Source organism: Lynx canadensis, chromosome B4 (assembly GCF_007474595.2).
Source record: "Lynx canadensis isolate LIC74 chromosome B4, mLynCan4.pri.v2, whole genome shotgun sequence".
NCBI lineage: Eukaryota > Metazoa > Chordata > Mammalia > Carnivora > Felidae > Lynx > Lynx canadensis.
The window spans coordinates 45,243,781-45,259,752 of NC_044309.1; the positions used below are offsets into that span (position 1 = coordinate 45,243,781).

General features: G+C 45.4%; 1 protein-coding gene across 2 annotated transcripts in view; it reads left to right on the top strand.

Moving 5' to 3' along the window:
- The first annotated feature begins 5,681 nt into the window (after nucleotides 1–5,681).
- Nucleotides 5,682–15,972, top strand: part of ETV6 (ETS variant transcription factor 6) — a 254,814-nt gene continuing 244,523 nt past the window's right edge. For both annotated transcript variants that reach the window (XM_030321731.1, XM_032593909.1), the window contains exon 1: nucleotides 5,682–5,908. In XM_030321731.1, coding sequence (XP_030177591.1) covers nucleotides 5,876–5,908 — 33 coding nt within the window. In that variant the 5' untranslated portion in view covers nucleotides 5,682–5,875. The remainder of the gene's footprint in view (nucleotides 5,909–15,972) is intronic.

Below are 15,972 nucleotides of genomic sequence, written 5' to 3' on the forward strand. Positions count from 1 at the left end.
CCACCCAGGCGCCCCTTTTTCCACACATTCTTAATTGTTCATTCTTCCCCAGTCCTTGCCCATCCTCATCGCTCTTTTGGAGGATAAAGATTAGACATTCAGGTTCCTCTTCATGTTTGTATTTAGTGAGTCACAAGAGCCACAATTCACTCCCTAACACCCAATACAAGCCAAATAATCTACATAATTATAGTTTTAAAAAAAGTCAGAGAGGGGCGCCTGGGTGGTTCAGTCAGTTAAGCACCCGACTTCAGCTTTGTTAGAAGCACCCATCAAACTTTGTTAGAAGGTAGGCTGATTTCTCCTTACCATCATCTGTGGTGGATTTCTCTTCCCTTTGCTCCAGACAGGAGTGAGAACCACTATGGATCTTTCCTCTCATCCTTGTCATTATCTGAAATTTAGTTCACTTAAATTCCTCTGTACTCTCATCTCTCTTGACTTTTTAATTTTTTTTTTATGTTTATTTGTTTTGGGGAGAGAGACACACACACACAGCGCAAACTGGGGAGGGGCAGAGAGAGAGGGAGACACAGAATCCGAAGCAGGTTCCAGGCTCTGAGATGTCAGCACAGAGCCCGACGCAGGGCTTGAACCCACGAACTGCAAGATCATGACCTGAGCTGACACTCAGCCAACTGAACCACCCAAGTGCCCCTAGGAAAGTCTTGTAGAGGAGTAGAAGAGCTGAGAGGAGACCCCTGGCACTCCAGGCCTTTGGCTAAGAAAGTTTGGGGGTAGGAGCAGAAGAGAACTAAGATCCTCTCCCAAGGCTTAAAGCTAAGGAAGATATTCAGCAGAGCAGCAAAGTGGAGAATAAGAGCTGTAAATCAACATTTGCTTGTAGGAAAAGTCCTAGTCCTGCCTTCAAAATATTCGAAGCCAGTGGTGAATTGAATCAAACAAAAAAATTATAACAAACCCCAAAGTCAGTTTAATTACACATCATACAGACTCAGTCCCAATTCTGGTGGTATTATAGGATAAGGTATTAACCCTTTTTGGAGGAAAACATCATTTAATTCTTTGTCTACTGTGTTTTCACATAAAATGTCCGGCACACAGAAAACAATATCAAGACACGTACACAAATAAGAAAACATAACCCATGGCCAAGAAAGGAAAACATCAATAGAAGTGAACCAGGAAAGAACCCAGATTTTAGAATTGTCACAGTATGACAAAAATGCTGAAGGACGTAAAGGAAAACATAGAGGCCATGCATGAAGATATGGGCAACTTCAAAAAAGTGACGGAGAATATTGAAAAAAGGGAAATGCTAAACGTGAAAAAACAGTGGGAATTAATCAGATGGGCTGGCTTGACAGTACAATGGAAACAGTAAGAGGAAAGAAATGTATAAAAAGATAAATAGAAGGTATCCAAATTGTAACAGATCAGAGTTACTTTAGAACTGTGGACCAAGTAACAGATCAGAGTTACTTTAGAACTATAAAAGGTCATGTGGTCTAATATTTGTATCAGTAAGGTAATAAAAGGAGGGGAGAGAGAACATGAGCAGAAACAATATTCAGACAGGTAATAGATGAGAATTTTCCAAGACGGATGAAAGATACCAACTTATAGTCCAAGAATTTCTGCCAACACCAAGAAGAATAAATACAAAAAAACAAAAACAAAAACAACTACACTTAGGCACATCACAGTCAAAATTTTGAAAACCAAATTTAGACCTTAAAAGCAGCTAGAGAAAAAAAAAGATACTATACACAGGGAGTTAGAATCTGAACTACAAATGACTTCTAATAAAAAATAACGGGGACAGAAGTGGAATGACATCTTTAAAGTGCCAAAAGGAAAAAGAATCTGTCAACCTAAAATTTATATACTGCAAATTATCCTTCAAAAATGAATGTGAAATAAAGACATCCCCACACAGACAAAAGCTGAGAGACTTTACCTCCAACAAACTGCACTACAAGAAATGCCAAAAGTTCTTGAGGCCAAAGAAAAATGATACCATATCTGCAAGAAGAAATTAAGAAGTACCAGAAAGGGCAAATATCTGGGCAAATTAAAAGGAAACATATATTTTAGTACCTTCATTATATACATGTATTTGCAATTTTTAAAATATCAAAATATTACCCCACAATGTATGTGGGTTTTATAACACATAGAAGTAAAATATATGCCCGTATCATAAGGGATGGGAGAGGGAATTATGGAATAATTATGGAATAATTATGGAATAATTATGGAATAATTATGGAATTATGCTGTTGTAAGTTTCTTACATATTCTGATAATAGAATACTATTATTTGAACATAAACTCTTATAATTAAAGGTGCAAACTGTAATTCTTAGAGGACAGCTATATTTAACATAAAGGAGAAAAGCTACAAAGACAACCTAGGAATTTTAGTGGAATATGAAAAAAAATGCCCAATTTGCCAAAAATTCAGGAAACAAGGACTAGAGAAACAACTGATAAGCGGGAATAAATAAGTGAAACCTTCCCTCAACCATGATTATTGAAAGCTGAATGTCTTTGGAAATTAGCTTTTGCTACAGACTTGATGTTTTTCATGAATCAAACCTAAAACTACAAGGCAAAACAGAGCAACGTGTGAAGTTTGTACTGCAGTCAAATCATTTTGACATGACTAACATTGTTGCAATCACAAATAATATCAAGCTGCTTTATCAACTTCCCATGCTATCCAAAGTGAAAACGAGAGCAATATTTCTATTCCAACACACATTTACAGCAGCTACGTTTTTCTGACCCCAAACTACAATTCCAATAGTGGTTTTTGGATTTTGATGCATCTGAAAACTAAATTTCCGTGTTTAAAACCCACTTAACTGTGCAACTGAGGCACTTCCACCTAATTTTCCATTGAATGTGATTAATCTGCAATGTAATGGAATGCTAAAGGGGAAATATCAAGAGAACTTAATAGAATTCTAATAGAATTATATGAATGCGTTCTAAGCAATGAATATGCTTGACTAAAATCACACATTCATGGATTATTTGTCAGGACCTATCTGGGTGAGAAAATGTTTTCAAAAATGAAATGTGTAAAATTTCATTACAGATCAGCATTAACAGATAGATAAACAATTAGTTTTGATGATAGAGAACACTAATTCTGAACTGGTGTTCAACTAAGTAAAATGTTAATCCCCCCCTCCCGAAAAAAATTCAATTCCTCTCATTATTAGACTTGATTACAATTATTATTATTACACCTTACATTTTGTCAATAAAAAACATGGATATTTATTTTCTCTCTAATTATAGAAGTATCTACATAATATCCTCGATTCTACGTCTTTGCACACAAACCCTCAAATATTTTGTGTCTGGCCCTTTACAGAAAGAGATTGCCAACCTCTGGTCTAAACGTACAGTTTTCCATAACTATTGTTTTGCTTTGGAATCACACACTTTCTAATTCAAATTACTTCTATGAGTCACCGGGAGAAGGTAAGGAGGAAAGGAAGTTGAGAGTTAATTCAGTCGTGAGGTTAAATAATTGTAGCTAACATTGAGCACATATAATATGTAGCAAGTCTCAGGTAATTATGTACCTTGTATATATTTGCTTGAACTCTTATGAGATAGGTACTATTTCCCACCTTTAACAGAAGCTGAGAGTTGCCAAAGATCTTATTGGTAAGTAAGTGATACAGAGGTTTATAGGATTTAATCCAGCAATAGGAGTCAATGTCTGCAACATAAGTAGAGGGATCAAAGGCAGAGAGATAATGGGGGGGGGGCGCTAAGGAGCTAAGGAGGGTGTCGGATGGGGTGGACTGCAGGTGGAGGAGTTGGTGTGGACATGAGCCCTCTTGGGGACGATAGAACTACCAGGTGACAAAAACTGCTGAGCTCTCTGGAGGCTCACAAAAACCCATTTTTCCCACCATTCCAGCAATAGGACTCTTCCATCCCGACCCCCTTAATCACCTCTGGTTCAGAACGTTCTTTTGATGTGTGAAGAGGTCCGAACACATTTTATTATGTGGAGAGTTGAAGACAAGTGAGTAGGAAAAATCTGTAGGGCGGGGAACTGGGAATTCTGTCCTGTTTTACACACACACACACACACACACACACACACACACACAATTAGGCACATACTTATACATACGTGTTTATACGTTTGTAATATAATACACATCTACACATTAAACTCCTATGTATGTATCAGCAGGGGCTTGGAATTTAACACATAATTATGTTCTCAGCGTTTTGCAGTGGACACTTCAGAGCGTGTTAAGAGACTACGAATGACAATAAAAATAAGAGAGCGATCAGACCACATGTGCTCAAGGCTAGAACCCTCAGCCCCGCCGGATTTTGCTTCCCCACGATTGTTTTTCCAGCCAAAGATTCCTCCCCTGGCGGGATCTCAGGGTCATCCAACCGGCCAATGACGGTTTCAGAGAAGCGGTCCCGGGGAGGGGTATTATGTTCGGGAACACGTCCTGTCAACTTTGCAGTCGAGTCACCTATTTCGGTTGGTAGCGGCCGCTATTTCTTTAAATGGACAGCGGATTTCGAAACGGCAGGAAGGGGGGGGCGCTCAGGAAAAGGAACTCAACCGCCTTTGATAACTGCCCAGCAGCCTTCCCTTCCCCAGAACGCGTGCCCGGTTGGGGAAGCGCCTGCAGCGGCCGCACCCCGCCCCCGACCCCCCCGCCCCCCACGGGCGCGCGCGGCGCCTGCTCTTTTCGGGGAGCCCACCTTCGCGGGGAATCCCCCCCGCCCGGCAGTCCCCCCGCGTCTGCGGCGCGGCCGCCCGGCTTTGTCTCCGGCGGCGTCGCGCTCCGGCGCTCGCTCTCCCACATTTCCCCGTGTGCAGGCTGTAACCCGATCTCCCATTTCCTGGTGGATTCTCTTAAAGAGGCAGCGGTCGAGAAGCAGAACAAAGGCTATTGTTTTATTTCCTCCTTTGGATTCCGCGTCCTTACCGGAATGTCCCTTCAAACATGATTAGTCTCACTGCGTCTCTGCTGGGGCGCGGGGAACCGGGGCGGCGGGGGGGTGGGGGGGGGAACCTTGTGCATTTCAGGGTAGCTCGGAGACCGAGGCGGGGAAGGTGGGAGGCGTTTCACAAAACCTGTCTTGTGGTTTCTGGGGCCCCAGCGTAACGTTTTTTTTCCAACGTGTCTCCCCGGACCTGGCGATTGCCCGGCCGCGCCCGGGCAGCCGGGCTCCCGGCCCGCAGAGGGGATCACGGCTGCGCGGACGCGCGTGGGCCGCGCTGCGGGGGGCTGCGCCGCGCGCTCCGCTGGCGGCCCTGGCCTCGCGCGGCCCCGCTCCCCCGGCTTCCCTCCGCCGCCGCCCCTCCCCCCGCCCGGCTTTTATTTCCCCGATGCCGGGCTGTAACCCGAGCTTTTATTTCCTGGTGGCTCCTTTAAGAGGCAGAGCTCAGTGCTGGGAATTCACGTCAGTTTCTGCACTGAAACTCTCAAGATCAATGAGCAAAGAGCTTTCTCAGTTCTGCCTTTCAGTTTCTCTCTTCCAGGAAGGAAAACATTCGAGAGAGCGAGGGAGAGCGGCGGGAGGGCGGGGGGCGGGGGCGCCGGCCGCGGGTGGGAGGAGAGAGCGGGAGGCCGGCCGGGCTGCGCCCCGGGTCGCCGCGCCGCGCAGCGACCTGCAGACCCCGCCGCCGCGCTCGGGCCCGGCTCCCACGCCCCCGCCGCCCCGCGCACCCAACTCCGCCGGCCGCCCCGCCCCGCGCGCTCGCAGACCCCCGGGGCGGCTGCCGGGAGAGATGCTGCAAGAAACTTCTTAAATGACCGCGTCCGGCTGGCCGTGGAGCGCTTCTGGGTTGGGGAGAGGAAAGGAAAGTGGAAAAAAACTGAGAACTTCCTGATCTCTCTCGCTGTGAGACATGTCTGAGACTCCTGCTCAGTGTAGCATTAAGGTAAAGATCTTCTCCCCCTCCCTCTGCGTGCTCGGAAACCTTGAGCTGCACCGGCCGGGGCAGTAGTGCTGGGCTCTTCCGAGGGGGCTGTTGCAGTTGCCTCGGTTGCAGTGAATTATTTGGGGCGCCGGGGAAGGAGATGCAGCTCGCGGCGGCGGCTGTACCCTTTCGTGTAACCTTGCTGCTCCCCCCGCCGAGCCCCATCTCGGCTCCTCGCGCCCCCCCCAGCCCACCCCCTTTCTTTTTGACAATTGAATGCCCGTCACAATTGGGCAGGAGGAACCCGAGTGGTCTCTAGACCTGTAAGACAACCCCGTAATTAGTGCGCTTTTGTAAAAAAAAAAACAAAAACAAAAACAAAACAACAACAAACCTGCTCCTACTCCTACTGCCAACATGTGACTGAAATGTAACTTTTGTTCCGGAGGGGTGGTCTCCTTAGGAAAAAAAAAAAAAAAGTGACTGCATCTCCAACGGGAGCTGAAGAACTTTTTTTTTTTTTTTTTTTTTTTTTTTTCCCTTAAAGGACTCCCGGGGTCAGATCAGACTGGATTTTTCCCCCCTCCTCTGATTGTAATTTCAAGCACTGTCGGAAAGACAGCCCTGGTGTCAGCTTTTCCTGGGCATTTGCACAATGAATTTCGTTCTTTCTTTTTTAAACCAAGGTAATTAAAGTTGCCGAGCGGTTATTGTACTCCGATGCATAGGAGAGTTGAGTAATCCCAAAGTAGAAAACTCCTGTGATGCATTATCTGAGTGACCAGGCAAAGTGACCTTCCCTGTTTGACAGTGCGGGGAGGGTATCTGAGAGTAGAAATCTCCCGGCTTTCTGGTGGTGTTTTGCAGCATTGTAAATGCATGATGGTGGATGTTTGCAAACACGGTGTTTGGTTCCAGTATATGTACATGTGTATGTATCGATATCTATAGAGCCGGTGGTGCTGTGGTTTGTTGCTTCTAAAAAGTTGTAAAGTTTGCCACCGTGAGGAGGCAAGATGATTTGTCCATTTCCCCCAATTATTTTTCCCATCGCCGCATTTATTGAACACTTTATTTATTTCACGATTCCATCCGTCCCCCAGGTGGAAGAGCCTTCTGCTTCTGCCGGAGGCTGAAGCCACCGAAGTTTGTTTGTTTTTGGCTTGGGCCGTTTAATATGTGCTCATTGAGTGGACACTGCAGAAACAATGAACAAATAACCTGTTTTCCTCATCTGTGGGGAATTAGAGAAACCTTTCCTGTTTTAACATGGCTTTTCCATTAGGGTCTGTTTAAAGGAAACAGTATTTTATTATATTTGCTTGCTAGGTTTTCATAATCATAATCAGATTTTAGTGTTTCTTATCAGGTGAGATTTTCATGGATTTTAAGATAGGGCTAATGTGAACTTAAAAAGTGGGTTGGGTTTCTTTGTTTTTGCCTCACAGGAATGCCCAGTGGAACTTTTGTGTTTGTGTATACCTGGGGTTATCCGTATGTCTGTGGTGAAGGGGGTGTCCCAGTAAATAATTTAAGCTACGTGTATACTTCAAAACTAGTTTCTTTTGCTGTATAAATTAGATTCTACAGTGAGCACGGTATGGATCATCTGTTTGGACGCTTCACAACACAAACAGAGGGAACTGCATAATAGGGATTAAATCAGTAAATTGTATTTAATTCGATGGCAGTAACTCTGGCATCAGGAAAATCGGACCAGCTACGGGGTCCTCATTTTCGGGTGACCGCAACAAAAAGCTATCCTTTCTGTGACTTTTCTTGATACTTCTTTTAAAGGGACTGCATATCCCCACCGTTCTCATGGGCTGATTTATGTTCGTGCATAAATCAGAAAACTCCTACTGAGTGGCTGGTTCCGTTGTACTCCAGTGGGAAGAGTACAACAGCCCTTTCCTTGCTCAGACATGCAGAACCAGTCCCAAACCCAGACAAAATGCCGTCTTAAATGTGACATAAAAATTTCTTCCCTTATTGCTTACCCTCAGTTTGTTTGTTTGCTTTTTTTTTTTTTTTAGGTGCCTCTTTTCGTGACTTTGTATTTCCGTGTAATTGAGCTAGATTGAATGTTCTCCACTAGTAATGAAGTATCACTTTTATTTGGATGGTTCTTCACGGAGCCAGATTATGACTGTTCTGTTTGCTGAGACCATGCATATGTTTAGGTGCACATAGGTGAGGTGTATTTTTTCCAAGGAGTTTGCTTAATTCGCTGTGTTCCAATAATAAGTGCTGCAGATCAAGGCCTGGGGATTATTCCGGGTCATCTGAAAATGTTCTGGTGATGTGTGCAGTGTTTCATTTAGTCCTTGGGATGTGGTACAGTGACTGCATAATAAAAAATGTTTGCTGGTAACCCGCAAGCAAGTACCAGGATTGCTTTTAGAGCCCAGTAAACAATAAACTTTTCTGCGGAGCAGAGAAGGAATGTCAGAAGCTGTCAAGGATGACCTGATGAATCTGATGGATTGAAGACATGTGACACGGAAGCGTGGCTCTAGGTGGAGAGATTTCCCTTACTTGTCCACTCCACTCCTGAAACCTTCCTCCCTTGCTCCTGTTCCTTACAAACAGCTGGTCAGCAAGCGGTAAACTCGGCAGCTGGTGCGATGGCACACAGAGGCAGCCACGGAGGGAAGTGCTTAGTTTACTTCTGAGTAGTGTCTGTTCTACTAGAAAAGACCAGTGTACCATTTGGGTGCAATTTCTAAGGTGAAAGTTTTTGAATCAGTCAGTCAGCGACACCTTTGTATGTATCACTTGTGTGGCAGTGGGTGACATTGGATGCCCGATAAAGCGCTTTTATATTTCTTTGGCGTTTTATAGGCATCTTTCCGTCACGTAGGGAGGTGACTTTCAGATGCGCATTGTACAGGAGAAGACAGGTTGACTAGCCCAAGGTCACCCAGACTGTCGCAGAGCCCCCACCGTTTCTCTGCACCGAGCTGCCCCACGCGTGGAGTGACACTGTCGTCCAAGAGTTTAAATGCTTCCCTTCCTGATCATTGGGATTGTTCAAATGTAAGGACGGGGCAACCAACTATATAAAAAGTCAAATAACTTTTTTTCAGAGGATTGTGTGGCTGACTGCGCCGGTCATGGGAGGAAGGAAGGAAGAGGCTGTCTTTTCCATCATCAGCCTTCACCTTCAAATCACCTGTTCAGTGTTAAGTTCAGCCAGCTTGCTGTGGAACGTGGTTATGGCCCAGCAGACATAGTCCTTCATGTCTTGGTAGGCTGTTTTAGTCGTGAGGGCCATCCAGGTTACCAAAACTAGTGGTATAACTTCCTCTTCCCCTTTTCGCTGCCCTCCCTACTTGTCTCTACTCTCCAATATGGTTGGCTTTCTTGGCAGAAAGAAATCTTTTTTCTTTTTTCTTTTTTTTTTTTTTTTTTGCTACTAACTTGGATGGATGGATGGATGGATGGATAGATACATAGATAGATAGATAGATAGATAGATAGATAGATAGATAGATAGAGTGAGTGAGTCCAGGTTTCCCCTACCGGACTCTGAGCTCCTTGGGTTTAGCGATGATTGTCTTTGTATCCTGCTACCTAGCTTGGCACCTGGCATAGACATGTTTCTCAGTAATGTTTGCTGATTTGAAGTGAGGCATGGGAGGAGGTCATTGCCCTTTCTTCTGTTTGTCCCTGTGTACCAAAGGCTGACTTAACACCTGCATCCATTAGCTTGCGTCAAGTATTTAATAGAGCCACACTGCTCTCTCAGGGAGGCCTACGACACTCTCTGGGTGTCAGTCCAAAAATGATATCAGTAGAATTTTGGTATAATAATACTATTTTTATCATTTTGGTAAAGTTCAACAAAAATGTTTGTGTCTAAACAGACAAAGGAATTGAGTAAAAGATCATAAAAGGGCCTGAAGAATTACCTTAGAATCATGTTAGGCTCAGATTCGCAGGCTTCTAAGTTTCCCCCAGTCTCTCGGACAATTGAATCGGGGGGAACGTTCAGGCTTTCAGAGCTGGAAGACCTTAGAGATCACCTGGGCCAGCCTCTTATTTTCATAGGGAGGGGCTCCAGAGAACGCAGTGGCTTGGCTTTAGCTAATTGGTGACCGAGCCAGGTTGAGAGCAGCGCAGGCTATGTTCTCAGGCCCCTGCCCTGCATTTGCTGGGTTCATGGTGCATCCCTATAAAAGGCCAAGGACATTCGATACAATAGGCTGCACTCTCTCCGGCACTTCCTAGCTTGGTCCATTTTAATCCCAAGCCAGCTGGTATGAGGGCACGGAGGTATGTGCCAAGGAAGATGTGTGTGGGGGGGAAGCCCTGGGCCCAGAGGGTGTATTGTTAGACGTGAGAAGAGGAAGGAGTAGGAGTAGGGGATCAGGGAAGAGCAACTTGTATTTGCACCACTGTTTGCAGCACCAACTTTTTTTTTTTTTAATTGTAAGACACGCACGATGTTCCGTTTACTGTCTTACCCGTGTTTAAGCGTCCAGTTCAGTAGTGCTAAGTATATTCACATGGTTGTGCAACAGATCTCTGGAACTTTTTCGTCTCGCGGCTTGGAAACTCTGTACCCACTAAACACGAACTAAACCCTGCATCCCTCTCCCCTCCTCCCAGCCCTTGGTAACCACCTTTCTGTTTTCTGTTTCTATGATTTCGACTACTTTAGTGCTCTGTGGAAGTGGAATCCTAGACTGTCATTTTGCTTATCGTAATGTCTTTGAGGCTCATCCACGTCGTACCGTAGCAGGTAATGCCTTTGAGGCTCATCCACATCATACCGTAGCGGGCATGGGATTTCCTTCTTGTTTTAAGGCTGCGTAATATTCCATTTTATGTGTATGCCACGTTTCCTTTACCTGCTCACCCGCTGATGGAGATTTCGGTTGTTTCTGTCTCCTGGCTGTTGTGAATCAGGCTGCAATGAACTTAGATGTGCAGTTATGTCTTCAAGATCCTGCTTTTTAAATTTTTTTTTTTAACATTTATTTATTTTTGAGACAGAGAGAGACAGAGCATGAACGGGGGAGGGTCAGAGAGAGAGGGAGACACAGAATCTGAAACAGGCTCCAGGCTCTGAGCTGTCAGCACAGAGCCCGACGCGGGGCTCGAACCCATGTACAGTGAGATCGTGACCTGAGCCGAAGTCGGACGCTTAACCGACTGAGCCACCCAGGCGCCCCTCGATATCCTGCTTTAAGCCCTTTGGATGTATGCCCAAAGATGGGACATGTGGAATGCAGCAACACTTTTTTTTTTTTTTTTTTTTTTTTTACAGTGTGTGAGAAGTCTGGTACTTCTGTGCTGGGCTGAGGGAACTGGGCCTGTTATGAAAAGCGCCCTTTTCTGAGGAAACCTTGGGTGGGCCATAGGCTCTTTTATCTAGGGGTGGCCAAACTTATACCTCAGTTGAGGTGTAGTAAGCTTCCTGTTTCACGCAGTATGAGCTAAAAGCATGGCAGTTGGTCCTAGGAAAGTAGCTTCCTTCCTTCACATAGGTCAGTCAAGGGAAGAGGTACCCCTGATGTGGCTACCAGAGAACCCAAAGAAATTCTGTAAATCTGAGTTGAGCTGCGTGCACTCACGCCAAGGAAAGTAGAGGGGCAAGGAGGCACGGGGTTATTGGGACGAACGGGAAGAGCCGTTTCATTTTATTACCAACTGTGAAAAGTTGCCCTTTGGTGTGGTTCTCCCAGCTAAGCAGCGCAGTGTTAAATGAAGCCCCCTAGGGTGTGGGGGTTTACAAATGGCATATTTTTCTCTGTGACTGTGACTTTAGAAAAAGCGCTGGTGTTCGTTTTCAGGCAGAGTCTGGCCCTGCCATATTCGTTGTTAGACGTGTGTCAGAAACCAATCTCTGTGTGTATTTGTTGCCGAGAATGAATGTGAGTACACTCAGGGTTCCCAGGCCAAAAGGGGCCCCGCTGAAAAACTACTCCCCACCACACCTAGTATTTGGGGAGTGGAAGAGTAGGCTGAATTAGCAAGAAGTTGGGATTATGGCCCATTGAACAGAAAACACATTCTTATTTATTTCTCAACGTACAGGAACCAGACTGATAACGCGTTGTTCACTGGGGCGTCTCAGGATGAGCCCCAGCGAATAGGCAAAAATGACGTGTGTTCCACATCACCTGTTGGTTAGAAATGAGTGCTACTGTGTGCTCGAAACTGTTCTTTCAGTGTCGAAATGGTACCACAAATATATCATTTGCCTGATAAGCCTTTCTTCTGAGGTAGTGAAAATGTACAGTTCATCTGGTCTTTGTCTAAATGAGCTGGAATTTTCAGACTGTGGGAGGATGGTGGGGGTGTTGAGTGAGGAAGGCATTAGCCCGAGTTTGGTAAGCGTGGACTCCCAGATGAGCATGGCCGTGTCTGGGTCCTGTGGACTATGCTTACGGAAAACTGGGGAACACTTGCATTTTGGAGCTTTCCCAGTTCTGTGATTAAAGGTGTCTGTCAGCTGTTTTAGTGGTCATTGCTCCTACCTTTTCTCCCCTTCCTTCTCCTTCATCACCACCACCACCAACGTTGTGTATGGAATACCCCTGTGTGCTGGTCTGTGTGCTAAGGGCTTTACCTACATTATTTTGCTTACTCTTCACAACTCTCTCGAGGAGAGAGATTCTGAAAGATTCTGAAGCCCAGAGTGTTTAAGCCATGGATTGGTCCAAGAGCTCACCTGCCATAGGTGGTAAAGCTAGGGCCTATAGTTCCAAAGCATTTTCCATGACTGTTCTTGGGTGCGGCCATCTTTATGAAGAGAAGTAGGAAATTGAGAGTGACGGGGGATGGTGGAGGCTCCCATGAGCTGGGATGAAGGGCAGGAATGGGGCTGCAGAGATGTTTATGAGGCCCCAACTTCCCTTCCCATTCTGGGTTCCCCGAAGGTGGATTTCTCCTCACTGTTCCTCTCACGGTGGGGAGAGCTAGATGGCCACACTGTGCAAACCATCTTCGAATCAATGTCCAGATCTTCCATTTTTATTCCAATCTCTGGTATTCTCTAGCAATGTTTTGTCTTTCGACGCGTTTCATTTTGGGCCCTTTATGTTGTCAGAAACCTTTCTTTTCCCTCTCTGCCTTTTTCTTCTTTCCCCTGGCACCTAATTTCGCCTGAATGTGGGCGACAGTCCGTGCAGTGTCCTCTCATCCTGTCCAGCCTCTGGGTTGGATGCCTTTGTCTGCGTTACTCTCTGGTCAGTCTCTTTTCCTTCCACAGCTTTTTTTTTTTTTTTTCCCTCCCTTGAAACTCTTTATACTATCGATCAACGTAAAATTTTTCTTTAACCCATCCCTCATGTACATCCTCAATACTGTATGATTTCTAGGAATCTGTTTGAGAGCTTTTCAGATATTCCCTGATTATCGCCTACCACCAAAGGAATCATCTTTTTTTTCCCCCTCCCTCTTTCCTGATAGCCTGACCACACTGGCCTGGTTTATTTTACTTGAGTGAAGAGAGGATTTTGGCCATCTGACTTCACAACATTTTGGATTTGAATGGCTCTAACAAAGCCTGTCTACAGAGCAGATGTGGGGAAGGAAGCAGAGAGAGAGATGTGTGGAGGTAATAAGAAGGAATCTAAGAGCGCCCAAGCCAAATTTCTCATGAAACAGATGAGGAAACCGAGTCCGTTGGCATTTATTTATCAATTTATTAATATTTTATTGAGACAGAGCACAAGCAGGGGAGAGGCAGAGAGAGAGGGAGACACAGAATCCGAAGCAGGCTCCAGGCTCCGAGCTGTCAGCGCAGAGCCTGACATGGGGCTTGAACCCACCAACTGTGAGATCACGATCTGAGCCAAAGTCGTACGGTTAACCGACTCAGCCACCCAGGCACCCCTGAGTCCTTTGGCATTTAAATAGCATGCCTGAGATCACATTGTGCATTGTACCTGAGCCAGAGTCAGAATCAGGTGTTCTGTCCTCGGGCCATGTCCCTCTAACACTGGCTGGGGAAAAGTGATACAGAGCAGACAAGAATTCAGAAAGTGAAGCTTTATCACAAGGACTCCTATAGAGTTAAACCCATTTGTATGGCACCCCACAATGACTGATGATATTAATGATCATAATTATGACTTCCAAGTTAAAGACAAGCTTTAAGTTATGAGATTTAGGAAGTGAGAAAATGTAATGCATTTTGGAAAGCTATCCAACAAAAATGTTTGGCATAAAAATAATGTGAAGTTTTAAAAGGCTACGCTTCGGTTATCTGGATGAATGACTTACGAAAAATATGTTAGTCCCCAGTGAAGACAGGAAGGAGCTATCCAATAAATCTGTATGCTCACCAGACCTGTGTACTCCTTGGGGGTATTTTCCCTTTGTGTGTGGGAGTCAGACATACGGAAAACGATCTCATTTCCTGAATGACCTGAAAAGGACGCATCACCCCGCCAGCACGAGCACTAAGGGTGAGCGTGCACAATGATGTAAGTGTCGCCACAGTGTAGTTCCAGTCACCTCTACTTCAGATTTTGGTTCGCATTTTATTCTGTCTGGTGTTCTTTGGTTCTCATCTATAAAGTCGATTTCCCTTAAGAGGATTGTAAGTTGCTGGGAAGAGGGGGCCAGTCATTGCCTTACCGCCGAGGCCTTCTCGGGGAAGACCACGGACACGGGAGTGGACCGACAGGAGTGTGAATCCTGGTCCTTGAACTTGAATTTTTTTTTTTAATTTTTTTTTCAACGTTTATTTATTTTTGGGACAGAGAGAGACAGAGCATGAACGGGGGAGGGGGCAGAGAGAGAGGGAGACACAGAATCGGAAACAGGCTCCAGGCTCTGAGCCATCAGCCCAGAGCCTGACGCGGGGCTCGAACTCACGGACCGCGAGATCGTGACCCGGCTGAAGTCGGACGCTTAACCGACTACGCCACCCAGGCGCCCCAAACTTGAATTTATTAATCTTCATCTTCAACCTGTGAACTCATCTGAAGTGGTAATAAAGATACGTGTCTCTTGGGATATGTCAATTTCATAATGCAGCAACTTACTTTGTTAAAGAAAAAAAAAAGGTAGTTCTCTCTCCCTTTATGTATCCTCCACAATATCTAGATCTGGAAGGAGCTAGAGATTTTCTAGAGCGTGCCTACGTGATACAGTTGGTGCAGCGGCCAGAGATGTTGACGGTTTGCTCACGTGGCTGGTAGGTGGCACCTTCCAGAACCAAAGATCTAGGTCTCCCCAGTTGGCCGACTCCCAGCAAGCGTCCTTGCCACTGTCCCACTGGTTTCTCCTAGGGCTGGGGTCACTCAGTCCTGGTTGAGCAAAGCTCATAGTTTAACTTTAATTGAATGCAAGCCTTGACAATAGGACAGATGAGCCAGCTGCGGTTACATGATAATAACCAAGGCCTTTGGCATCTTCCAGTAAAGTTTTGAGGGAATGGCTAGTACGGTTCTGAATAAGTTTCAAAGATAAAAAGAAAAGGAAAAAAAAAAAACCAACCCTAAGCCTGGAAGTACTGTGCAGTGACTCTAACTAGCATTATTACTCAGCACTCAAGTATTTGAACCTACTCAGGGATCCGCTGGTTCACACAGTTGCTTATTATTTGCGGCTGGGGCGAGACTTGAACGAGGGCATCGGTTCTTTAGTCTGCTTTTGTTGAACAGGCAGTTCCACGTCTGTCTGACCACAGAGCAGACACTGTTTGCTGCGGGGTGGTGAATTTCCAGTTTCAAGAGCCGGGAGTATATATGGCTCTTGGTGGAAGTTTATACAGAAGAGTCTGAGAAAGCCAAATTTGTTACTTTGGGCCATGAGGGAGCCTTTGTTTTTAGACGTTCAGGGACCGACGTATCTGTTTTCAGCAGCTTTGTTCTCTTTGCCGTGGACTTGAAATGCTTTCCTGAGTTTTCCTCTGCGTGTCCACGTTCAATGACAAGATGAAATGAATGACCCTTTTTGAGGCACAGTGGGGAGAATGTTGGCTCCTCGTCTGCTGACCCCACGCGGCGGGCATGGGTGCTTTCGGGCTCTTGGAAAAAGAGCATAGGTTTGGAAAGAAACCGTTCCTCTGCACTCTTCCTTGGAAAACACAAGTGAAAGCTGGATATTTTCTTCTCAGCTGC